This window comes from Dermacentor albipictus, chromosome 1, assembly GCF_038994185.2.
Source record: "Dermacentor albipictus isolate Rhodes 1998 colony chromosome 1, USDA_Dalb.pri_finalv2, whole genome shotgun sequence".
Classification (NCBI taxonomy): Eukaryota; Metazoa; Arthropoda; class Arachnida; order Ixodida; family Ixodidae; genus Dermacentor; species Dermacentor albipictus.
The window spans coordinates 121,840,045-121,867,509 of record NC_091821.1 but is presented as its reverse complement, the minus strand read 5'-3'; the positions used below and the strand labels follow the sequence as shown (position 1 = coordinate 121,867,509).

At 45.3% G+C, this 27,465-nt stretch overlaps 1 protein-coding gene and 1 pseudogene across 1 annotated transcript in view; both read left to right on the top strand.

Annotated features, from left to right (window-relative positions):
- The window catches only part of LOC135904826 (pancreatic triacylglycerol lipase-like), a 32,178-nt gene extending 7,165 nt beyond the window's left edge, over positions 1-25,013 (top strand). The window contains exons 2-5 of the mRNA XM_065435811.1: positions 3,182-3,448; positions 17,149-17,395; positions 18,281-18,475; positions 24,669-25,013. Coding sequence (XP_065291883.1) covers positions 3,182-3,448; positions 17,149-17,395; positions 18,281-18,475; positions 24,669-24,913 — 954 coding nt within the window. The 3' untranslated portion in view covers positions 24,914-25,013. The remainder of the gene's footprint in view (positions 1-3,181; positions 3,449-17,148; positions 17,396-18,280; positions 18,476-24,668) is intronic.
- Positions 23,685-23,863, top strand: LOC135904867 (U2 spliceosomal RNA; annotated as a pseudogene).
- Positions 25,014-27,465: the final 2,452 nt, after the last annotated feature.

Here is a 27,465-nt window from a genome sequence, read left to right as displayed (position 1 = left end):
TGATTGCATGTAAAGTGCGGAGGTAGCTTGATCCGACCAAGCCCGATAAGCCGAAGACACGCACTTCTGTTAAAATGGCGCAAATTCCACAGATGGGTCGCGTCGAAGTCAGCGTTCCAGGAAGACCACGTGATTCTTTATGCGCAATTTGCCAGACGGCACGTGCTACAGAGGGTCGGCGCTAAGCAACATGTTGCCTATGTAAAAAAAAAAAGCGAATGGAGCTTTCTTTCGCCATTTCGCCCGTTTTCTTGATGGTCGGTGGCAGTGTCGACGATGGTCGGATTTTCGCCGGCGATACAAAGGCGTCAACGCAAAAGGCACGTCCTTTCGCACAACTGAGTAGCGGGGCACGTTCGTTGCCGAACGCCAACTATACATTGTAGCTCTTTGAGACGCACCTGCTGTCGCACGAGAGTTTTGGGACGTGTCCGCGACAAGGGGAGCGACCACGAGACATCTCTGACTACCTGTCAGCAACTGAGTGTTGCTGGATGTTAAGTGTGGAGTGTTAACTGAGTGTTAAAGCTTAGATGCTGTGTTGGAGTGCTCGGTAAAAACGGCCCTCCTGTTTTCCCGTCGCCCTCTCCCCCTGTGGCGGCTGCGGTAGAAGACTCCGGTGGCTGGAGGGGAGAGGACAGCAGCCGTCCTGGCGATCACGCCGCTGGAGACAACACACGCACGGCTGGCTGGCTCATACCATGTGTGCGTAGCCACCTGTATACCGCTACAGATGGGCTGGTTAACGGCTCTATTATCTACGGAATGACGCAATAAAACAACAAACACTTTTCTTTCGCTGTATCCTCTTTCTGTCTCTCCTTTTTTTTTGCGCTGCATAACTGATTCAGAAGGTATAAAGTTTGTAAACAGGAATAAGGTGCCTCAGAAAGGCTCAACAATTACCCAACAACCCAAAGGCCAGCCTTTCTGAGGCACCTTATCTCTGTTTACAAACTTTATACCACAGTGTGCTATTCCATCTGTCAGCCCCTTTCTTGTTTTTGGACTGATTCAGAAGGAAAGCATTTATGCCTTTGAATGAAACACATGAATCTCGTTGCCTTGCCATATAAGTAAGCGCGAGCCGGAGCGAGAGTCAAAACGTCGCAATGTCCTCTGCCACGTGACCCCCTTCTCCTCCATGACTTCACGACGCAGTAACCCCTTAGAAACGAAATCAAAATTGGCTGTAGAAAGCTATTATATGAAATTACTTAAGGCGCTCTGAGGCTTGCCAGTATCTGATCTACGGTTTAGACGTCCCAGTCCTTCATTTAACGCAAAAAATGAATATTCGAAAATATCGTATCATTGCTCCTTTTATTAAAACGAATAGCTTTCTAGAAGAGCTCGGTTATTCGCTTACATTGACCATCATCGTAGGTGGTTCTTGCCCAAATTATGTTGTTGTCGTTAAGAAAATAAAGAAATAAAGGAGATGCAAGTAGGCTAATCGGAGCTGATCCCGGTTGGATCTCCCCACTGGGGAAGGGAGAAAATGATTAACGTGAAGAGGGAGGACAATGGGGGTTATTCCACTGTGTAGTTTGAAACAAAATAGGCAGTCGTGACTCCAGTTGAACGCTACGAATTCGGAAACATTGTTGTTTGGTAGTGTAGGGGCACTTACGAACCGTAATAGTTTTATGAAACGAAGAGCACACCAGAAGTTGTGAAGATGACGTGTTCATATCACATTGCATTGTTAGAGATGATGATTACGTGCACCTTTACAATTTTACACTACTAATGTGTGTACAACTACACATGCATGTACATCAATTGAAATAATTACTCAATATCCATCGGTTCAGTGATTGTGGTTCTGACCGTGTATTCATCTGTGACATCACTAGTGTTTGGTCGATCCACCAGTTAGGGAGAAGTAAGCCCAATTTGCGTTCTTTCTGACACCAATGTGCGCTTGTGGAAGAACCCAGGTGCGCTATGCCTAGAATCCAAGAGCGGATGTGTCATGCGACAAGGGTTTGCATATTGTTTTACCGGTGTTCTACCGGGTCTGAAGGTCACATTGAGCGTTATCTGGGCGTTTGATAACAGCTTTGCGCTCCAAATTCAATCCTAGGTCACTGTTTGAGACGCTGTGTTAGACTGCATGCACTGCCTTTCAGGCGGGCCCACCAAAACGGCCAGATACCAGACAGGAAAAACCCATCTCCATTCGACAAGAATTCTTCGCATTAAAAACTCGAATGCTTAGTGCTACGTCACATGCGGTTTTCCAGCCCTGTTCATTACACAAACAGCAACGGTCTTGCGGCCTTCAGCAGCTGCAATTCTGCAAGATCATGGTCACAGCTTGCTTTCTGATGACAATCTTCTATCGCTCCTTAGGGCGGTGTGAAAAGCCCACAAAATTGGCTTTTCACGCTCGTGGTATGTATCAGTCGGAATAAGAGCCGGCTGGAGGAGCGATTTTGACCCACCAGCCGCGGTGACGCGCATAGCAGCTGTGGCGTTCTTCTCCGCATCACGAGGTCGAGGGCTTGATCCCCAGCCGCGGCCGCCGCATTTAAATGGACGCGAAATGCCAGAACATCCGTGTACTTACACTTAAGTGCACGTTAAAGAAACTCAGTTGGTCAAAATTAATCCGGACACCTCCACTAGGGCGTCACTCATAGCCCCTGTGTTACATTGGGACGTTAAACTCCCCTAATCAACCAATAACTATACCCCGGAGCTGTCATCCGGTCCCAGGAGCATGTGCCATCGCTGGTAGTAATCTGCAGTTCAGCCGCGATTGCAGGAATTACAACAAGGGCGACTTCACTTTGTATATATATATCGTATCATGGGAAGCCAACAAAAAAGGAAACCAAGGACAACATAGGGGTATTACTTGTACTTACTAATCGAATTAATGAAATGATGAAATAATGGAAATGAAAATGGATGAAAAACACAATTGGCCGCAGGTGGGGAACGATCTCACCTTTTCGCATTACGCATGCGATGCTCTTGCCAATTGAGCTACTGCGGTGCAGTTCTCCCATCCGCTTTCTGGGGTATTACAATTATGGACAATTTTGGAAGTCAGTAGGTAGCTAACCCTTTGCGTTCCCTTATAAGCGGAAGGACACCTCAAGGCACCGACGTGTATTATATGTGCTCCAGCGCGCTTGAAGCTGCTATGTTGCGAAACTTGCCCACACAGGTCTGCTACGACGTCGTAGGCTGTTTCGACCAGAAAGGACTGCTGGCGCACATCCGACTGCTGCCCAAGCCACCTGCCGAGCTTGCCACCAGGTTTCGGCTGCACTCGCGCAGCGGCAGCGACTTGCTCGACATCTACGCCACCGGCGGAATGACCCTGTCCAGGGCCTACCGGCCGGGCGCCCCGCTTAAGATCCTGGCACACGGCCTGGGCGGAAATGGCAACCTTACCTACCTGAACCAGATGAAGGAAGCCTTTCTCAGACTGGTGAGGCAAATGCAATGCGCCAAGCGCTCTGTTTCGTGTGGCGCCAATTTTCTCTCATACTAGTTGGTTTATGATCGAAGAATGAACTGCTGCTATAGGCAGTAGGACGGAAGACGAGAGACACAAACAAATGAGATCCTGGTTTAATCTTAGCATGAAGTGGTTCGCCATGCTGCATGGCAGGGGTACACACGTGACCCCTTCACTCGAGATGCTATCTTACACTGAGTTTGGCAACTCTAATGGTTATAGGAACGTATACCGCTGTTCTAAAACATTAAATAAGCTTGTTGTATTTTCAATGCATCTTCAATTTAAGAGAAAATCATAGAGACAAAATGAACTTTGACTCATGCCATCAAGGTATTAAAGGTATTTTTGAAAAGTAACAGTCTTGTTTTCTTAGTTATTTATAGTACCTATAGGCCAATACAGCAGTTTAATCATGCAGTGCATTCGCCCTCGGGTGACGCCAGTGAAAAATTGAATTTATATATAGGCTGGAAGAAAAGCTTCCCCCAAGGCGCACACGATCCTAGCGTTGTATCAGGACCCAAACCATTGTACAGATAAGTCGTAAATTTAAACATGTAGCGCGAGCTTTTGGTTGAGCTAGTAAGTCAGACATACTGGTACAAAGACTAAGGCTCTAAAAAACGAGGACAAAAAGCACACATCGACAGGACGAGCGCCAATCCTGTCAATGTGTGCTCTTTATTCACATTTCTAGTGGCTTAATTCTTCTGCCAGCAAATTTAAATCCCCGAACCCTTCCTTTTTGTTGATTTAGACCGTTCATATCTTCCCTCCGTTGGTTATGATAATTCAACATTGCAAATACTCCTAAGTACATCAATATGAATAAATTTAACTAGGCCGTTTCACCGAGGCTGCCGAAAATTCGTGAGACGAGCAATAAAGATCAAATTGCGGTATTTTCGAAAACAATTATGGGGTTTTACATGCCAAAACCACGATCTGATTATGAGGCACGCTGTAGTGGGGGACTCTGGAAATTTGGACCACCTGGGGTTCTTTATCGTGCATTTAAATCTAAGTACCACGGGTGTTTTCGCATTTCCCCCCATTGAAATGCGGGCGCCGTGACCGTATTTTCTATATAGGCATACTAGAAACGGCGGAAGTTGAAACAAATCATCTGTTTAAATTTCCACTAATTAACTAACTGTAATAATTAATTGTGGTGCGGTTAGGTAGCTGTTCACAGTTGGAAGTTGGGAGCTGCTGACTATTTGACCTGATGTCACACGATTTCTATGCACAACTGGCTCAGAGCGGAGCGAGACAAGCTCAACGTTCTTATCCGCAAGATAGTCAAGAGGGCTCTCGGGCTACCCATCAGGACCCATACCGAGGATCTCTTGAAGCTGGGGGTACATAACACCGCCGAGGAGATTGCCGAAGCCCAAGAACGCACGCAACTCAGTCGCCTGGCCACCACAGCGGCAGGTAAACGCATCCTCGAAGAGCTGGGTTACCACCCTGCGGAATTCTCGATGGTCAGTACCCCGATCCCTAGGTGCATTCGAGACAAGTTCGTAGTGGCCCCTGTGCCCCGAAACGTCCATCCCGTCCACAACGAGGGCCGACGCAAGGCCAGAGCAGCCGCCATCCTCAAACAGATCAAGCGACACGACATTAGCGCAAGCTTCGTCGACGCTGCGGAGTACAGTGACGGGAAGACCTTTGCCGTCGTTGTGGTCGACTCGAGCGGAAACATTTCCAATAGCGCCTCGATTCGCACTTCAGACCCCGGAGTCGCCGAGCAAGTCGCCATCGCCCTCGCCCTGCTATACGGTCGTGGGTCCGAAATATATAGTGACTCCAAAACGGCAGTTAGGGCTTTTCAAAAGGTTTGCATCGCCAAGGCAGCTCTTCGTCTTCTTAGCGGCTCGAGTCCACATGCTCTCGCAAACCATTCAATTCACTGGTTTCCCGCACACGTAGGATCGGTCGGGGGTGCTCCCCCGAACCTCAATGAGTCTGCTCACGAGGCTGCGCGTGACTTCACCGACCGCGCTTCCTCTATAAGGAGCACTGACTCCCCTCCTATCTACGGTCACAGGGACGCTCCTGCTACTCACAACGAGATTATTAAATATTTCTACATGTCCAGAAGGGTCTTTCCACCCCCTCACCCCAGGTTGAATAGGGCGCAAGCCGTTTCGCTTAGGCTCCTACAGACCAGCACATATCCGTGTCTGTCCGCTCTCCACGAAGCTTACCCCGACGTGTATCGCGACGACGCCTGCTCGTCCTGCGGCCAGACCTCCACTCTACCCCACATGCTCTGGGAGTGCGGGTCGACATACCCCAAGTTCATCAAGGAGGAGTGGGACTCGCTTCTGCGTAGCCCCGCTCTAGAAAAGCAAATCCTGGCTGTCCAGCGTGCCCGCGACCGGGCCGGTGGGCTAGACCTGCCGGTCCCGACGTGGGACTAGCCGGGTGCGCGACGAGTTCGCGTCCTCGCCGGACCTACAATAAAGTTTATTCACTCACTCACTCACTCACTCACTCACTCACTCACTCACTCACTCACTCACTCACTCACTCACTCACTCACTCACTCACTCACTCACTCACTCACTCACCTGTCACAATGAGCAAAATGTTTCCGTAAGCGCCATGGCGCCTTTTAGAGCGAAAGCTCTGCTCCTCGAAGTTTAACTCCCAAAGTCAATCTCGGCGCGCATTTGACCTTCAGCCGCCGGCGCGCAAGTGTGAAGGTGTGACGCCACGTCACGTGATTCGCTGCGGGGAGGTGTCGCAGCTGCGCTCGCTCGAGCCTCGCCACCACGGAAGAAGGAAACTAAGGAGAGGCCATGACGTCACTCTTTGTGAAGCTAAAGTGAAGCCGGAAGTTGGCGTTGCTCATGGCGTTGCTCCGCCTATCGGGCCAGCTCTCCTCTCTTGTTTACATTTCTCGCGAAACCACACCGCGCCGCGCGCAACCGTGCTGCTCGGACCAGCGCGCTCCGCAGCAATACTAAGCAATCGTTAGCACGTTAGCATGATTCCGCGAAAAAGGGCAAAATTTCTCGCAGATATTCCTTCGTCCGTAGCCATTGCCATGGCGCGGTACATGGCGTACAGCGTTGCATGCGTGTTCATTTCACGAATTTTAGTTCCTCCTGTCCCCCTGGCCACAGCAACATCCTGGAGAACACAGTCCAGATAACGCAGCGCAACAAAACACGAAGACCAACGCAAACCTGCCCGGACGGCGCCTTTGCCACAGTACGAAACCTACGGAGCAACACGTGTGAGCGCACAGAACCAAAACAAAACCGCCATTGTGGCCCGAAAGGCGCGGCCGCTACGGCAAAGAAATAAAAAATCAGCAAAAAAGAGGAGAACGTACTACGTCACTTCCTCCACACTTTTCTTCTAGCGCGCGGAGGGGGTAGGGCCTCTCCTCAGTTTCCTTCCTCCATGCTCGCCACTGTGTACCACGTGACTATTCGAGCGTTTAACAGATGCTTCTCCGGCGCTTGGCCGTTCAATACCATGGATGAAGCACGGCCGGTGGGGGCGCGTCAACTCTTCGCCGCAGGCGCCAGGCTGAGTTTGAGCACCCTGCCGTTATAGCTCGCTGGGAAGAAGCATTGAAGAACCGTGTCTAACGATGCTTAACAGATATTTCGCTCGTATAACTAAATTCAAGCCACGTTGAAACCCAGCCACTTTTTCTATTAAAAACTGCAACTGAACGCCTGGAGAGCGGAGGGAACCACGTGCGCAAGGAATATTAGCTGATCACGTCTTGTGCCGTCTTCAGGCCTGCGCTACACAAGCCGAACCACTTTCTTTATATTGTTCACAGCATGCACTTGCCTTCACACCTTGTCAAGAGCTTCGCTTGGCGGCCATTTCAGTGCGAAAGACAAAATATTTACTAAAAGCCACTGCTGGCTATAGCCGACAAAGCAGGGTTGCCTCTCGTCGGCAGAGTCGAGATGGGATGCGAAAGCTGGGGGAAGAGTCCAAATTGCGCAGACTGTTGTTGTGAAAACTTGAGGTGTTCCACAAAGGGAACGCGGTGTCTCGTGCAAGCACGCGAAATTTTGTAGTGGCATCGGACGATGGCAATGACATCGATTCATGTGTAATGCCTTGAAGGGCTGACCGAGCAGAGTCAACGGCGTGCCGGTTACCTATGTGACGCCGCAGTGACTTGGAAGCCACTGAAATGACGTGTGGTGCTCTTTCCCGGCTAAACATGGATGACTTTTCTAACCTGGAAACAAGTTGTTCGTCTGGTCCTCGCCGGAGGGCTGATAGCAGACTGTAGTGCTGCTATCGAGTCGCTTAGTATGGACCATCTCCGAGGTTGTCCTTGGCTGACGAAACGAAGTTCAGCGCGAAGAGCTGCAAGTTCCGCAGCCGTCAATGTCGTCAGGTAGTCAGAATTAAACGTTACGGTGGTAGCTCTCGCTTGGCAAAGTGACGGCGCCGGCCGAAACCTGGAGGGTCGCTGACCCATCAGTATAAGTATGGACATGGTCAGTATACTACATCCCGTGAGAAAGGAGCAGATATAGTTGTTTTAAAAGCAGTAGCTAGAAGCTCAGACAACAAAGGAGGAATCGATAGTTTAGTGGCGGGAGTGAGGCCTGATGAATAATCAGAGGTCGTAGCACGAAATAGTGTCTGCGGCCTTTCTGAAGGCAGTGCTGCAAGATGATGGGAACGAACTCGGGCAAGGCCCCTAAAGTTCACTATCAGTATTACCACGCCAAAATGTGTTTGCATTAGACTGTCCGGGAAAATTCAAATAGTTGCCGCTGTTGATACGCATCTTGGCAAACCAAGACAAACTCTGATAAGTCGAGCGTGAATAAGCTGCACTGCACGAAGACTTGTTCTGCAAGCACTTGGTAGGTACGGGCAAGTTGTATCTCATTAAACTAAGGTAGAGTGCCCTGTACAGTTTCAACATTGCCTGTACTGACATCCCCCAACTTTTTTTTGCGGTAGAAACAGAAATTTGAACAGCTGGAAAATTTCTGTCAGGTACTGTTTCACGTAGGTCACGTAAACGGTTAATGTGAGGTCACCACTAATGAATACATAAAGAAATCAATGAGTCTTTGTGTAGTAAATGATCCGTCCGTTGATAGAGAGGACATAAGGTGCCATTGGTTGTTAGTAAGTGAATGCCACCAGAGTACGGTATGATGAGATTTTGAGGCCTCGGCAGCGAAGGTTCACCGTTTTTAGAGTAGCAGACTTTTGAAGTGTTGCACATATCTGAGGGCGTGTCACTACCAAAGTGCAGTCACATATGTCGTCTGTACACGTTGGTATACCGTAGTTGCAGTTGGTAGATGATCAACAGGGTCGATGGGCGCGAAGTCTAACAGGGTACGTTGGTGTAGAGAACGGTTGTAATGTTGTTTGGTTGCGTCATGATCGATGACACAAAGAACGACCTAATAAGGAAGCAACTAGACTTCATTTGAAAGATCCTACCTCCAAGGACTGTCGTCCCAAGAGCACTGAGAATGGCCTTGTGAATTACGTTATTATATACCGGGTGTTTTATGTAGCTGCACCAAATTTTAAAAAAATTGCCTGTGGCACATAACACAATTCTAACCCTTCAGATAAATTAACCGATGAAGTGACCATCACTTCTACGAGAAACTAAAAGGATTGATTGAATAATAAACATAAGTACACCAATTAACATTCTAATTAATTAATTTGCGGCACATATTTCAATTTGCGAATCGTAGTCGGTGAGTTCTCAAAACATATGCACTTGGAACGAATTCTCAGGAGATATTTTCAGGAGATAAATTTCAGGAGATAAACTTTCGATGTGTCCGACGAAATGCATTGGTGTTCCAGTTACTTTTGTTCTTCAATGCATAAAACAGGGTTTCCTAAATAGCTAAGTGAAACAACAGTGCATTCTTACTGCAAGTTTGACGGAGCATGGGCCCTATAACTATTCCAATGAGTTTTTATTCCAATCTCCTGACGTCAAATTTGCGTAACCGCCGACGCAAGCATCGGACGGTGACCCGCAGGGTTGTCTATATCGACAGACCAATCAAACGCCCTCCTCGTTTATAGGAGGTCACTTTTGTTTGCTTTAAAAACGAATAACATTGCCTACACTGAGCGGCTTGTCTTATCCAATTGGCTGATAAGAGGCGAGGAGCACGCTCAAGTGGAGAGGGATTCGATGGGGCTGAGCCAGTGCACTGAAAATTCATAACCGGATGTAGAGGGTGGTGTTGGTGCCTGCGATTGGTCCGTTTTCTCTTACTTAGCTTTCGGTGGCTGGTCGAAAATCGCGGTGGCATGCAACGGAAGATTAAGAATGCCTCTAAAAAGGATACTCAGCAAAGAAAAGTTGGCTGAGTGAGGTCGTAAGCGTGCCGAAAGTGCTCGAAAACGTTTAAAGTTTTATTGTGCGCAAATAAACCCATATATGCTTTCCGGCAGGTGAGAGTAGTCAGTGCGTGAGCGATTGGCAGCAGCCATTTTTTATTCCTTTCGGAACAGGGCAGTCTGCGGCTATTCAGCGAAAAATTAGGTTTTGTTCGGCATATTAAGTTTAAGTTTGGAAGTTTGAAAGGTTATTTAACATAATGAACGTATAAATTGCAAAGTACACACTTTTGGGACCCAACAAATTTGTTAAAGGGTTCTTACCAATTGCTATTAGGAAAAAAACACTTCTATGGCAGCTGTTTTTTTTTTATACTGCAAAATCACATAAAACTGAAATAGCTGAATAAGTAAAACAAGAAAATACAGTAGTAGGGAACATTTCGCAAATGAGATACATTTTTCTAACAATTTTCTTTGTTACGTCATCGAAAACATCGGCACAGGAAAAAAAAAGAAAAGTGAGGGCATGTGCAAGCATGCGCAGTGTTACGCATTGTTAATAAGTGAGAGTTTTAATTGTTTAAGAAATGTATGTAATGTTCTTAGAGTGGGTAGGTCACTATAAAGCTTATTCCAAACTGAGGTGCCTGTAAACTGTAGTGTAGAGCGATCGTACTTAGTATTTACCTTAGGCAATAAAAAACGACAGCGAGATGCGTTTCCAACATGGCGAAGTGAGGGATGGAGCGAGACTGCTGTCAAGGCCAGTTTTTCATTAACTATTTGATGCATGACGGAGGCGATGTTGTATGTTGTCAAATCGTAAATGTTGAGGATGTTGAGGGTTTTAAATAAATCTTCACTCTTAATATGCATACTGTTGGGTGCTATAATGCGAAGAGCTCTTTTTTGAAGTGTAAACACTGGTGACAGATGAGTTTTGTATGTGCTACCCCAGCTCGCTAAGCAGTACTTAATGTGAGAGTGAACAAATGGGTAGTAAAGATTGATAAGTATGTGGGGAGGGAAATAGTTTCGACATTTCGACAGCAAATGCAAGCCATATGAAGCCTTTTGAACTACGGAACGCACATGAAGGCGGAATTTTAAATGGTTATCGATAATAACACCAAGAAATTTTGTCTCACTAGATTGTTTTATCAGATGGTTATTGTAAACGACATCTGAATGAATAGCCATTTTCCTTTTTTCAGAGTGAAATAAGATAAAAACTGCCTTAGTTGGGTTAAGGTGAAGGGCATTCATAGTACACCAACGGTGCAAAATTTGTAATTAAGAGTCAAGCTTATTAATTAGGTTGCATTCTTCACAATCGGCTATAATAAGGTTAGTATCGTCTGCACAGAGTACAGGGGCAGCACACACAAGCTGCGAAGGCAAGTCATTTATATAGAGTAAAAAAATAAAGGTCCAAGTACAGATCCCTGGGGAACGCCATGGTTAATAACGGTGTTGTTGGACTGAAAATCACCTAGTTGAACAATTTGTTGACGATTATCGAAGTAACTGCGAATTAACGTCAAAGGTATACCATTAATATCGTAACGAAGCAATTTATCGCTGAATATAAAATGATTGAGGGAATCAAAAGCTATCGCAAAATCTATGAACAATCCCGCGACCAGATAACCACTGTCTATTGATTTTCTAATTAAGTCTGTAAATGTTGAGACTGCAGTTTGTGTGGAAAGGCCGTTTCTAAAACCAAATTGGTGCCGAGAAAGAATGTTGTGCTTGCGCAGGTAGTCATTAAGGCGCCTCGCGAATATTTTTGCGGGTATTTTGCTGAAGAACGGTAGCACTGAAATTGGACGGTAGTTTTCTATTCTATGCTTGTCCTTTGACTTGTACAGTGGCAGCACCTCGGCAATTTTCATCCGTTCTGGAAACACACCCGTGACGAATATATTATTGACGATATGCGCGAGAACTGGTGACACGATGTCAGTTACAAGTTTAACGACATGCGCCGAAACATTGTCAATTCCAGAGGCTGTGTTTCACAAATTAGAAATAACTGAAGCCACCTCAAGCTCATCTGTAGGGTAAAGGTAAAAAGAAGCATTTGTATGTGGAACGTACGTTGCATCAAAATCCTTACCAGTTGAGTTAATGTGGGACGAAAAATAGGCACTGAAAGCATTACAGATACCTTCCGGTGTAGTGTACACAACGTCATTGTATATTATTTTTTCTGGGGGATGTGGTTTTATGTCTCGCCCTAGAAACTGGTTGAGAAAGCACCAGTTTTTTTTTTTTTCGAATCCTTCCCGTTCTGTTCAATGCGATTGCTAAAATAAGCTTCCTTTGCTGCATAAACTGTTCTATTAAGAGTTTGCGAATACGTAGAGTATCTTTCCTTCAAGCAAGTGTTATAGGGTTGCCTTTTTAATTTCATATACATGTTATATATCGTTTTAATAGAACGCAAGAGAGCGCCCGTTACCCAAGGGTCTCGCGGGATTGCATGTTTATTGAGCACACAGTAAGTGGTGGAGGCGATGGCGAGCGCCTCAGTAAACATGTCTACAAACATGTCGTAACTATTGTTAGAACTTTTCGAAGAGTATACACGTGACCAATTAATTGCGCGTACATTATCTGCAAATACGCCAGCGATAAATAATGTCTGGGTAAAATACTTCTTGCTTGAGTTCAGGTAGTTTGACATTACAAAAAACACAGGGTAGTGATCAGTAATACTAACATCTAAAACTTCCGCATATTTGCAAACAGGAGTATTAGACAACACGTGGTCTATAAGTGTACTACTGTGTTCTGTTACACGTGTTGGTTTGTCTACAAACAATGAGTAACCATAACTAGTAAAACAAGACACATATTCATAACAAGAAGAAGAATCAATGTCACTTACATCAATATTAACATTACCCATTATTACCACACGAGCATTAGAACACAAGAACGCATTAAATATACAGTCAAGGTCATCGCAAAAGCCGTGATAAGATGCAGACGGCAACTTTAATGCATCTTTAACGCGCACACGTCACTTTGATGCAGTGAGTTTTCGCGGTTTTGTGACGTCGCGTGACAGGCAGGTGATGTGGGTGCAGCCCGAAAATTTTTTACCAATAGCCGAGGGCTAATGGTGAAAAGGCGTCGAATCAGAAATAACTATTTTTCTTTTGTTCAGTTCAATCATGCATAATCAGACTGTGCACGTCATATCAGAAGGGGAGCTATCGAGGTTTGCATGACGTCGCGTGATTGACAGGCGAAGTGGGCGTGGCACAACAAGTTTTTGACCAATCGCGGAGGGTGGATTGCAGAATTGGGAAAGTTTGGAATAGCTTTACGTTATAGCGCCCCATATCTAGGAACCGGTACGATCCTCAGAATCCGTTACAAGTCGATATGCCTTGCAAACTCACTAGCTACAATGCATAGACTGAAATATGGGCCACGAAGTAATTAATCCAAATGATAATTAGTGTAATTATGTTAATAATGCAATTACGCATTTTGATTTCTCGTAGGAGCAATGGGCCGCCCAATCAAATATATTCAGCTCAAGGGTTATAATTGTGCTATCTGTCACAGTCAACTAAAGAAAAATTGGTGCATGTAAAAAAAAAAAACACCCTATATATATACTTGTGACACCTAAGGACAAAGCGGCAAACAGTCGTTACATTATTTTTGATGCTGGACGTACGTCATGAGACATATGAACAACATTATTGTTCGATGCACGTTCCTGTAGGAAAATAGCCAGGGGCGTCTGGGTAAACGCTGTGGTGTTTACCACAGCGTTTACAGCGGCAGCTCGTCAGCACTATTGGTCGGCACAAGGCAAGTGGAGACTTGCCGTGCTTCAGGAGCGTGACCAAGCGGCTTCTCTTGCATTCTCCAGGCCATCTTGCCAGGATTTATAACGGTTGTCTCCGTGCCCACTCACCCAGGTTGCACAAAGCACAGTATGATATTCCGTTTGGTCCCGCAGATGATAAACACTTGCAAATGAGCGAGAGGTGCCTCAAGCTCTTCGAATGTAAAAGGAAGATCTATGCAGTAATCACGGGAGATGGGGATGTCACTAGGCGCTGGAGAGCTTAGAGAGGTCTTCGAAATAAGTGATGCTTGGTAGCTATATCGAGGTGCCACATTGAACCATGTGCCTGATTGGCACACAATTTCTTTCAGAATACTATTCGTTTATTCGTCACCGCTACGACAGGACAAAAGCAATGAGAACTCGGGCATTAACACTTCATGCTCCCAGATGTGCTAAAAGTGTTTTTCTTCTATCGCAATATAAATAAGGAATTTTTTTTTAATTTGTCGACAGAACGCAGAAGCATGTCTCGTGTAACGTTTTCGAAGAAGTTCTGCACACACTACTTCAGAACATCGAAAAAAGTGGATTTTGACGCAAAAACGTTTTTTTTGCATAACCCTGCCCCCCCCCCCCCCCCGAAAAAAAAAAAATCAAGGTGCGACAGATCTGGCGGCATAAGTGGCCAGGCATCGGATCCGCTTGTTCCTATCTTGCAGTCCGGACAGTTTTATTTTTTATGTTATTTATTTTATGAATACTACAATCATCATGTAGTGATTTTAGCAGGGTGGTACAAACCTAATTAATACAACGGTATGTACAGAAAAGTGCACAGGTTAATAATAATTAAAAAGAAACTATTATATAAATAAATACAAAGCATACATGTTGGGCACACACGAGGTTACAACAAAGAACTAAAACACTATCACTGGAAAAATGATACAAACTAAATAATGTCGCTGTAAACATGATAAGAAAGAATTTATTGTTGGCGCAGAGACGACGTTATTTTTAGCTGGTTCCAGTCCACTATTGTGCGCGGGAAGAATGAATACTTGAAAGAGTTGCTACTTGAGGAAAAGGGAGTTATAGTGAAATTGTGTCTTTGCCCAGTAGCGTATCCGGACGAGAAGGATATGAATGACCTCCGTTATGCCAATCTTGTAATTCCCCTTTACTAGTTGATATAAGAATTTAAATCGCGAACACAGATTTCTTAGGTTAGCCCCTTTTAAAAGCTCTGCAACTGAAGTTCTCGTAAATGTGCTCTCGTAAATGTGTAAATGAGTTCATCGAAAGACTCTTGAGCTTGAGGGGGGAAATGTGGCATTGCTCCATCGTATACTGGAACCACATTCTATTTAAAGTGCTTAAAGAGAGCGTCAACGCAAGCTCGGACAACATACCCTTCAAAACACACTAGTTGTATTTCTCGCTGTTCCTTCAGTAAATTAGCGGGACTGCGACCTTGAGAAATGCTGGAGCCCTTGATACTCATTTAGCGATTTGTTGGTGTAGCCAATGAGGATTGGTATCGCGCTAGTACCAGTGGCGCGCATTTTGATACGTAACATTGCGGTTTCTATACAAAACTACGCCTTCGCCGTTCAACGAATATTATTCAGACTGAGTCCTGGTCACACTGAATTAGGCACCTACAACAAAAATTTGGGCTTTAGTGAAAGTAATTGGCTATGAGTTCTTGATGCAGGCATGGTAGCCGTACATATGCTGTGCATCAAGACATTATATATAGCATGCTTCAAGACATTATATATGACATGGATAATATTATGCCTGGAGAGGAGCTTTTCAAATGAATGTTGCGCGTTTCCAGTGGTCCTTACGATTTCGCGTAGGCTTACCTGTGAATTACTGCTGACGTACGCTTGCATAGCGATGTCAGTAGTCCTCAGCATTGTTGGCAGAACATTTTCTTTTCTGTACCAGGACAGACCCGGTGGAACGGAAACGGTTGAATACGACAGGACACGCAAGCACACGGTGATCTAGATGTTTAGCCTTGTACATAGCAACGTCTGCGTCTCCTTGAGCGCTCACGTAGGCGACGACGATGTCCTCCTTTTCGGCTACCGAAAACTGACGTCGTGCCCGTACGGTCATTTTGCTCATGAGAAGGCTATTATTTAGATCACTATCCAAGCGAAGGGGCGAAAGCGGCACTTTTACCTGCCTGAAAGTGCGCCGGTGTGCTCGCTTCTTGATATGGCGCTGTACCGCTAGTACATAAAAGGAGAGCGTCATTCAGGCTAATGTGCTGGGCTGAACTTGCCGTGCACCCAGCAAATTAAAATAAATGACTGCACAGCAGCGCTCGACTATCAAAACGTGACTAAAGAAGCAGGCTTCCGGTTTAGGTTAAAGCTGTGGGCTTTTGTTGTGTAGCCCGTGGTCATCGCGAGTAACGGGGCTATAAATCCGGACCATCCCGCGTGACACCAAAGAAGCTGGTGATAAGCTATGTTTGGAGCGTCGAAAGCGCACGCCGCAAGTGGGGCGGATCACGGCTAAATAAAGGAGTCGTTTATGCTTGTGTATAGCACAGACGGAAAAACACCACAGCATATAACTCCTTACGCTTCCTTTCCTCATGGTTTCATGCGTTCCTCAAGACCCCGTTTGGGTTTCCTGCGCAAAAAAGTGATTTTTTTTTTACAGTGAAGTACTCTACTAGACGAGAACTTATGAAGCGTTTCAATCGCTAAAATCAACTTGTATAGAAAGCTATAAGAGACTTATTGTGAATAATGATTGTCCTATAGAAGTGTCAATATTAAGGAGCATTTTTCATTAAATTGGTTGCAAATTAGTACGTCCAGCCATTTATTTGGCGTTAAATTGATTTACGAATCTGATCGCAAAGAAGTCAACTTCGTAGTTCGAATTCACTGGGCGTAAGAATTCTGAGCAGTCCTCACGAAAATACGCAATATACTTTCCAATACTTCCTTAAGCTTTTATTCCCCTCTTTGGGGTTATTTCCCAGTTTTTCTTGAGTTTGTCTCCTTCATATTTGGTTGATATGGTTATTATGTGACAGCAAGATACGGAAATATATAGGTTGCTACTTGATACCTGGAATATTAGGTTTGTGTTTTGTTGCTTCGTTGTTTCTTTTACGTCTTCAGAAATATTGGCATGTATTTCTGTTTCGAATGATGAGCTTCTAGACCCTTGTTCAAATGGCTGTAAGGTCTCAGCATTTTAGGTGTGTTTGCTGTAGTTATATTGAGTGTTGAGCTTTAAAACGTGAAATACAGGCATTCATAAATGCAGCTGGAAGCAGCAGAATAACATGATGTAAATTCTTATGGGAATTGCGCAACACCTGTCTACTATGGGTAAAGATATTCTATCACGGGAGTCTGTACACTTTAAATACCTAAGTAGCTGACAAAAAAGTTATTTTTTCCTTCACTTGTGAAGGCCTGTTACTGGCCTCCGAGCGATAGCTTGCTTGAGTGCGCGTGTGCCGGGTTTTGCGCAGGAAGACGGCAACGTGGTTGTGGTGGACTGGGCGCGCGGCGCCTCTGTGCGCGACTACGCGCAGGCGTGCGTCAACGCGGAGCTCGTGGGTCGCGAGGTTGCCTTTCTGGTCTCCTCGCTGACACACAACGGCGTCGTGCTGCCCTGGAACGTGCACCTGATCGGCTTCAGCCTAGGGGCCCAGCTGCTGGGTTTCGCTGCCAGGAGGATGGCGCGCACCTACGGACTCAAGGCCGGCAGACTCACCGGTATGCGACTACCCTCGCGGCACCGACGTGCGCCAAACGACAGAAGGCCGTAGTCTTAGAAGTACGTGGATTGGAGGATGTAAAGGGGAGGGGGAGGCCTAGGAGCCGTGTGAGGTTTGTCTATAGAACACTAGATGTCATCTTTTCGATTCTGCTTGCGCGGAGTCCCCAAAAGACATTCTTTACCTTGAGCTGGAAGGTGCTCTCGGCTGTAGCTAGTGCAGAACAGTGTGGCCAAATAGCCTGAAAGCTTGAGGGCTTCAACGAGGCACTTGGTGGATCAAACTGAGTGGTGGGCCAAAGAAACAAAAAATGGCAGTTGCAAATGAAGTCAATCACAACGTTACATTTGCGTTCTCGAGCCTCCTATACCATTTTCCCAAGGACAGAAATGCAATATGTGCATTACAACTTGCCCCATGGCAGATGAAACGTGTAGTGAATACGTGGCAGCTAAGTAAGCTCTGTATTCCATGTTTCCGAGACAGCCACACTCAAACAGTTGCCAGCGATAGCTGATTACGCAGTTTTTAATCGTAGTGTGAGACTGCACTCTGTATCTGCTAGCGTAAATGCTTCGGTTGCCACTTCACCTTCGTAAATCAAATGTTCACATTTTTTCTGCGTCGAGGGGGTCATGCAGCATGGGAACGTTCCTCATGCATATCGGCTGAATAATGTCTGACAAGGACTGAAATAAGAAAGTGTCGCCACCTGAGCCGCTGTTCCGATGTCCAAATGTAACGTCACTATTGCTGACAGTAATACGTACCATCATCGTTAATATTTGCTAACAGTAATACGATTTATCCTGCACTGCGTGCAGAGATCTTTTTTTTTTTAGAATGTGGTGGTGTTACAGTGTGTTTGAACGTCATCTCGCAGCCCTGGACTGCGCTGCGCCGTTGTTCGAGTTCCGCGGGCTGCATCCTCGCAAGCAGGACGTGCTGTACCTGGACGCTCTGCACACGAGCGCCGGCACAAACTTGCTCCTGGGCCACGTAGGGCTGCGCAGACCGTTCGGCCACGTAGACTTCTATCCCAACGGGGGCATCCAGCAGAACGGCTGCGAAGGGAATGGTATACATACACCCACACGTCAGTGATCGCCGCTCTGTTTTCACTATGTGCGCAATATGCGATATACGTGGTGTAAAAAAAGCCTTTTCTGGGCAGCCGGGTAACATGGTTAGCCTGGTGTTGTCGCATGTCGTTTTATGCTGTGTATTGTGGCATGCCAAAATTTCGAGGGGGCGGGGGGGAGGGGCACACGATTTCGACCGTAGCAGCGCAACGCCATAGCCCCGCTAAGCTACCGCGGCGGGTTGCCGAAAATTGGACAGTTAACAATAACAAAAAAAAGCATTAAGTTTACAAATTCGGTATTTTGCGCCAAAAACAGATCTCACAGTTCGGCAAACTGCATCTGTTAGGGTTTTGAAAAAGTCCTACTCACAAATTAGTGCTGCCTTTCAAAGCAGTAAGTACATCAGTAAGTACATGTTAAGTACATCAATTTTACCCGCTTTGGAGAAATTACTGTGTGCAGTTTACAAAAACGTGTTATTTATTTATTTATTTATTTATTTATTTATTTATTTATTTATTTGAGTACCTTAGGGCCCGTTATAGGGCATTACGTAGGGGGACGGGGACGGAAAAGTTCAAGCATGAGTGAAATCTGGGCAATGTAAATATATGAAGGCATTAGGAACCATAAAAAACATCTAGCAGAAGCAAACAAAAGAAAAAAAGAAAGAAAGAAAGAAGGAAGGAAGGAAAGAAAGAAAGAAAGAAAGAAAGAAAGAAAGAAAGAAAGAAAGAAAGAAAGAAAGAAAGAAAGAAAGAAAGGGGTAACGAAGTTTATACAATGTTTAGTAGCGTGAAATACGCATAAGAACCTAAAATGCGATGCAAACAATCAGTACCCATCAGAACACGAGTTTCAGGATACAATCGAATAATGATTTAGGTAAACAGCCTACACAGATACATATCAGATGAAACGGAATGGATTTTATACAATGCCAAGCACTTGAAAACACTGTTTAAGTAAATATTCAAGGAAATATAGGTTTGGACAGGTTGAGACACTCTAAAAAGGTTATCAGTGCTGCATGAAATGATGATGATTCCGTAAGCGAGACAATATTCGCAGGTAGCGAGTTCCATTCGGGAATAGATAAAACTAGAGGTGAATTTTGATAAGCGTTAGTCCTGGCAAATATAGGTTTTACTTTATGAACATGGTCTGTGCGGGTAGAGATGTGGGGATGATGATGATGATGATGAAAAACGTTTATTTGCCCTATTTTGCAGTGATTTTTGCGGCATCAGATGGAGTCTTCCATCTTCTCTCCAGGGTCGGTTCCCCTAGTCCAGGGCTCCGCTGAGGGTAGCTGCCCTGCGTGCACGCCTTACTAGATGTGGGGAGCGGGAAGAGTATGGGCTCGAGTGAATGCAATGTTGCTGTGATAAAGGCTATGGAAGAAGGTCAACCGTGATAATTTCCTGCGCATGTCAAGTGAAGGGAGATTAGGTAATTTCTTAAAGGCGGACACACTTTGATATCGAGAGTATGAAGTTAAGATGAACCGCGCAGCTTTATTTTGAACTGATTCGAGTAGGTTCGTGAGATTAGAGTGATGGGGGTGCCAAATTATTGACGCATATTCTAAAGAAGGCCAGATAAGAGAACTGTATGCGCGAAGTCTGGTATCTGTATTAGCAAGGTGTAAGTGACGTTTCAGGTAACCAAGGTTTTTGGATGCTATTGTAGTGGTGTGTTCAATGTGAGCATTCCAGCTTAAATTGGAGGTAAACAGGACACCCAAGTACTTGATTGAAGATACTGAGTCAACAGTAATACCGCGTATTGTATATTGGTCAGAGGTAGGTCGAGTTATCGAAGCAAATTTTACGTGTTTAGTTTTGGCTATGTTAATTTCCATCTGCCATGTGTCACACCAGTCAGTTAGTTTTGTTAAATCAGACTGCAACACAGAGATGTCGGCAGGGCAGCTTATTTCATTATACAAGACGCAGTCATCTGCGAAGAGACGTATTTGTGAGGTAATATTAGTTGCGATGTCATTTATGTATATTAAAAATAGCAGTGGCCCAAGGACGGATCCTTGAGGAACTCCCGAAGTGACGTGAGTGCGGTTAGAAAAGCAGTTGTTGAGACTGATTACTTGGAATCGGTTCGTTAGGAACTCCTCAATCCATCGCGTCGTGTTGTAGTCAATCTGTAGGTTTCTAACTTTCAGTTTTAGTCGATTATGAGGTACTCGGTCGGAAGCTTTAGAAAAGTCAATAAAAATGGCGTCTGTACTAATCAATCTGTGCAAAAAATTGTGAATATCTGTTACAAATTCATAAAGTTGCGTCTGACATGAGCGATTTTGGCGAAAGCTATGTTGGTTATTGATTCATTTTGTCGTAATGTTATTGCTGAGGTACAGAATTTCCGACTAGTTTTCTAATATTTTGCAAATTTGAAGAAATAAAGAAAAGGTTATAGCATAAATTGGAAATACACTTCCTACAGTTACTAGATTTTAACGTTTCGCTTAAATGCGACGAACCTCATCGAATTTGATGCAGTGGTTGCCGACAGAAGCTATTTCTCCGTTCCCATGTATTTAGATAGGAGCTCTTAAGAGGGACTTAGACAACAGACCAAATAGCCAATCCAGACCGCGTCCGCATCATGACGTAGCCCACCGGCACCGAAAATTTACGCGTAGAACGGCGGTACCAGCTGTCGAGTAGCTCGCGACGCGATGCAGTGCTGCTTAAGCAGAGCAAGCAACGCTTGGACCGCGGACTGAATTGGACATTTTGTCCGTCGTGTGAGGCAACATTCGAGCACATATAGAGAGGACGGAAGTAATTTCGGCTATATATATATATATATATATATATATATATATATATATATATATATATATATATATATATATATATATATATATATAGTTTATTTCAGCGATGAGGAGAATAGTATAACCTGTAAAATAAAAATTCATTGTCATTCCACTCTGTGAAGGTGGATGACCAGCGAAGCTATATATGTGGGCACCTTAATGGCTAACGGTCCATTGCCGTGCGTCAAACGCCGTATGCACCTAAATGGAAGGCGAGGCGCGACTAGTCGCGACTCCACGATGTTGAGCCTCGGCAGTTGATGAGGCACCAGGGGCTATACACACCCATGTATTGTTGCAAAATATGGCACGACACCTTTTACTAACGAATCCCGGCACGTAGAACAAACACACACCTTACCGCACTCCGAGGTCACACACTGTTTCACCGTAGCCAAGGCAATCGTGCGTTGGTAGACGTTCCGCAGTGCATTAATGGTTTCGAGGTCACCAGAAAACCTCAAGCGGTCACACACAACACAGGCCTCACAAAATTGGTTCGCCACAAACTCCCTCTGAAACCTGGACGTTGTTCCGGTGGAACGTTCCAAGTTTGCAGGATAGACCTCAGACTCTGCCCAGGCGGCGCTGCGGAAAAACCTGTCACCAGCGCCCCCATCGCAGACTTGGCGCGAACTGCGTAGTGCAAAAGGAGCTGCCCGCAAGCGAAGGTGCATAGGCCACAATGGACTCTCCGCTTTCGGTTGTGTTGAGGCACGGTTTCCTAAAAATCAAGGACCTGGAAAGCTTCTTCCGCCCATCCACGCTTCGGAAAGGGAGGAAGCTCAGCAGGGCGAAGTACGTGTACAATATAAAATAAGACCCAAGTGTTATTTCGGCGTGCTGCAATTCGCAGGTACAGAGAGCATCAGGCTTGTTTATAGGCATATCAGCATAAAAATCTAAGCATTTCAAATTGGTTCACATTGAAAATGTGCTGAATACATGACTTAAGTAGCTATTTTATTTAAGTAGCATATTTTTATGCATTTTATCGTAATGTTTTTCTCGCAGTTATTTACAGAGAGTAAATCCTTTCATAGCCTTTTTCAGGGCAGCAAACAGAAAACGTTTTCCAAGGCAGCAGACAGCGTGCGAATAAGACGAAAGTAAGCTTCCTACAGTGCCTACGCGCCGCACGTTTCTTTCTCGCAGGAGCTACAGCATCGCTCAATACCTTAATTTGAACTTTTCGCCGACGCTTCGAGCAACAAGCGGGCACAAATAAATCTAAATAAACGCGACATTTTCTTCCTTTACACACGTGCGTTACTTCGCAATTACTCATCCAGTGCTCCTATAGCAGCCTTATTGCTCACATTTGAAAAACGCAGTCGAGCAGGCTCAGCACATTGCGGAACTTGCTTGCTGTCGCGGCGTAGGACATACAAAATACCGAAACTAGAAATGAGCTCGCGATACAACGATGACCTAGAACAGGATTTTGAATTCATAAACGAACGAAAATGTTTGGTTAAACTGACCTGCCAAATCTCTCCGTTCCACCTGTTGAGTCAAGGGGAGGCGGATGTCTGTTAAAAGGTGGAGATATCGATGGCACATACGCAGGATGGTTCGAAATGTTTTTTCTTTTGTTACCAACGAAGTGGCGGCTGCAGACTCTTGAGTTTTCGCTTGGTTACCACGGCCCTCCGTCAGGGCTAAGAAACACAATTACAGCAGAACAAAATTGTCGCACTTTCTCATGCAAGCCGCTGTGTTGTGGGGAATGCAAGTAATTCGATTACCCAATAGGTTGAACGGCCCGTATCCAGCGCTCTCGCCTTTCCCCTTCATACGATCGCGATGGAAATCGGTAAAACTGAACGTTGTTATTCATTCCTTCACATTCATGGCAATTTACAACACAACGGTAGCATCGATTGCGGCGTTTCTTCGTGGCGCGCGGAGCTATCGAGGTTGCCGTTGTTTCCGCCATCAGTCTGACGAGTGAGCCAGCAAGCGCTTTATGCATGGCTTTATGGCAGTCCGGCGACGCGTCCGACTAGCCGAGAAATTCATAGCTCTCTGTCTGGGTGCTAAATGCGCGAAACACTCGCAACATGGACCAAAATCTAGTTAAATCGTTGTTTCGCAGTCGCTAGCTGCATAGGCAACTTAGCAAGGGAGTCGGGCTTCGTACTACTCAATTACTGCCTCTTCGCACCGGCAGGTGGCGCTACGCGTCTTGCAAAACTCCAGAGGCCACATGGACGAATCGCATTTCTTTCCGCGTCGTGATCATGGCGGGCAGCACGCTTACGGGACCGCCACCACGGGAGAGCGGAAGGAAAGGAGATACGCAAGCGCTTGCAACGCCGACAAAGAGAGGGCGGCGCCAACGCAGACATGGTAAAGACATGGCTGGCGCGACTCAAAGTTTCGTGTCTGTTCTTATCAGCTTAATATCTGACACGGGTTGTATTTGGATCTAAGATCTTAAACTTATTTTTGCATGTTGGCGGAGTGCTTCAAGCCTGCTTCATCTCTGCCGCGGGTCGGCTCAGTATTGCACTATCTTCGGTATCGCCCATGTATGGAGATAAATTCTCGATCTGCACGGCTCGATAGACGCACGCCTTTTTTTTCAGAACCTAGCCATATACAGCTTCGCTGTAAAAATTACTTTCATTCATAGGAGAAACAGAAAATAAATAAGAAAGCGGTGAATCCTTTTCGACACCATATTTAATTTTTCAAGTACAAAGTTTGCTTCGCCTCCTTGATGAAAGGAATTTCAACATATTAAATGAAGAACGTACAAAAGCCAAAAACAAAACTAGTATCGCTCCACTTCTTAACGTTACTTCACATGAATTCAGGTGTATGCGTGATGCGCACGTGAGAATTTCACGCGAAAATTTGATGTGTATGTGTTAGGAATCTGCATGTTCGAACTATACATGCGCGAGTTCTACATTAACACATGCAGAATTGTGTACGTCCCCAAAGCGACGTTTACGTGCGTCTGCTGTGCCGTGCAGGGCTTGCGTTTGAACTGTGCCCTACAGTCGTGTTTAATGATGCCCAACTTATGTTACTTATTATCAGTTTCCCAAATATTTTCATTTTGTTTTTTATTGTGTTAACGTAGTGCATATAATTTCATCTCTCTAAAACTGAGACCTAGGTGGCATCTACCCAGATGCGAACTTTCTTTAAAGCATAAATTTAATTTAAAAAATAGTGAGCGCAGAACGATCTTCACTGGGAAAGGACAATCTATATTTAGCTTGTCTACGCGAGGAGGTGGTGATGAACGTTTCACTCCGTCGCTCGAGGTGGACGGATCGAGCTACCATCCAAAAGAAATTGCGCTCACTAACCAGCGCGTCCTTGCGCAGGCCTGGCATGTTCGCACAAGCGTGCCTACCTCTACTTTGTGGAGTCGCTGAGTCAGTGGACACGCTGCCGCTTCAAGTCCATTGCGTGGACCGAAGGATGCCGTTTCTTTAGCGGCAAGCGCTGCGGCCGCGGTCCAACGACGGGGCTCGAATTTGGCCGCATGGGCTACTTCAGCCCGTCGACTAAGGCTCGTGGGGTCCACTACCTGGAGACCAATCCAGAGCCGCCCTTCTGCAAGGAGTAGAGGGGCCCTCTGACTAGGGCCAGGCTGAAAGGGACCGGGAAGCCGCATCGTCTTCTGAAATTCTGTTGTGTGAGCAGGTAGACAACGTGCGGATGTGAGCAGATGCACCAAGAAAAAAAATGCCTTTGCGTTTGCAAAATAAAGAATAAATAAAGAAAGAAAGGTCTCATTTAACAGAAAATGTGGCATCTAGCCCAGTGTGTTGTTCATTACGCTATTGTCACTCTGTAAAGGACAATACTACTGGGCGGCTCGGCATCACTGATCACGTGCACATGGCTGCCTGAGGGGGATTACACGCAGCCTCAGCAGGATGGTTCGTTGGATGTAACGGACTGAAGAAACATTTTAAAAATCGGGTGCTCTTTGCGAAACCCGTCGCTGTATACAAGACGGCGCGCGGGAAGTAGCCACCAAACTGCTAGCTAATGGTTGGAACAAAAAGACACCTTCATATTTAGAAAGTCTACTCAATCAGTGTTCGTTTGGTACAGTGTACGGCGTGAACTATGCAAATAGCATGATATTGGTCGGCTGGTAGGTTGGTTAAGCTGTTTGCTGTAGGCAGGGTTCGCCTGACAGTATGGTCGGACAATTCTAGCTTTTTCGCTCTTCAGGAGTCTGCTACCACATGTCATTGAGTTCAGTATCACGTAGATATGTGAGTAAAAGGCGTGAGGCCTCGTTACGCACTATCCTCACCCATTCGGGGAACATTATCTTTTGCACACACGCGTTTGGAAAACCTGTCGTTTGCAGGGGTAAGATCGCGGAAGCATCTCGCTTTACGGACGTTCGCTTGCGCTCTCGTGATTCGCCGGCGCTGCGCTTTTGCCAGCGATTGTCTGCTCGGCGAGTCGGGAAGCGCCAATTGAACGGTGCCTACGTGCCTACTCGGTGACGTAGGAGGCAAAGTGAACGTTCTGAAAGCTAGACGCTTGCGCGATTTCGCCCCAAGTTGTCAAGAACCAGGAAGTTTTTTTCTTCTTTATATGATATAAGCAGATGTTGACGCACAATTTAAGGCGCCGGCTACTCCTTAGCTCTTGAATGGGTCTAGCCTACAACATACAGGGTTCAAGATTACGTATCAGATAACCTTTTCATACAAGCACCAGACATTGTCATGCAACGTTTTCACATAACCTTTTCATACAAGCACCAGACATTGTCATGCAACGTTTTCACAGTAACACTATGACGTAAGAAATACATGGTACATACAATATACAAGCTAAATGACTCCACAGTTCTGTAGAAGGAAGTCTAAAAAATACAAATGTTACTGTCGCCTAATAATACAGTCTCTAGTCAGCGGGTGGTACATATATCGTTTAAATGCATTGTCACATACAGTCACAACAGAATAGCCAACATAACATAATCCACAAACACACACATATATACAGCGACATTGAAATGAAAGGAACATTAAAAGCGCTAATAATGGTCAACAATGCCGCTGTCTTCGAGAAAAGTGTTTAATGCTTTTAAAGTGCTGTTCTGCAAGGCCATTGTTGGCCAAGGACCCAAAAGTTTCTTTAAACTGAAAGGTCGGCCGTCTAATGTAATTAGGGTTGATTTAAGTCGGCGTCTTGGTGTGTCGTGATGTGGGCAATCTAGAAGGAGGTGATGTACATTTTCATTTACAAATCTACAATAACATTCGTGGGTTTCCGCACGGCCAATTCTATGTAAGAAATGTTTTGTGTAGGCAGTGCCTATAGCCTTAATCGATGAAGAAGGGTTTCCATATTTCTGTCTAATGACAATGAAAATTTGAATTCAATAAACGGATCAATATGATACAAATCCGAGCTCTTAGAATTCTGGTCAAACCATGTATTTCTACACATTTTGAAAGTCTTCTTTTCGGCACCAAAGTTCTGACAGGGCCAAATGCACGAGACAAAGCGTGACATATGAACGAATGCACGGCGTATCACGTAACCGAAATGACCAGAGAACTAGCTAATTGAGCATCCTGATCTGCTGCGCGATTTACACACAAAGGCAGAAGTGAATTATCTGCTACAGGTCCTTAAAAATGAGCAGTTTAATAAGAAAAAAAAACACAGGTTGTGTATTTCTCTAGCTTTGCTTACAATGCAACTAATACAGAGAGTTTCGCAGAAATTTTTTTTTTCCGGACACCTATTAAACATTTTGTGCTTGTGGATGAATACTGTGAGGCTAAAACGCACGCTTTTTTAAAAAAATCTTTACATTGAAAGCTCTTTGTGCCGCGCTCGGAGCCCATCCTGTACGGTTTCGGTTCGTTCCTCCAAAACCCTTGCTCCGATCTTATAGCTTCTGTATTGATGGTAAAGAGGATGTGCAGTACAGCATATGACCTTCGCGGTGGTGTGCGGTGGTGCAAAAGACAGTTGTAAACCAGCAGCGAGGTGAAAATTTAGGCATAGCTGGTAACTTTTTTTAAAAAATGAGAATAAAAGAAGGAGACGTATAGTCACCTTATATGATGACGGCTACTCCTTTTCTGATAGCGGAAGCAACAATATAAAAAATATGTAGGAAAATGAAAAGAAATC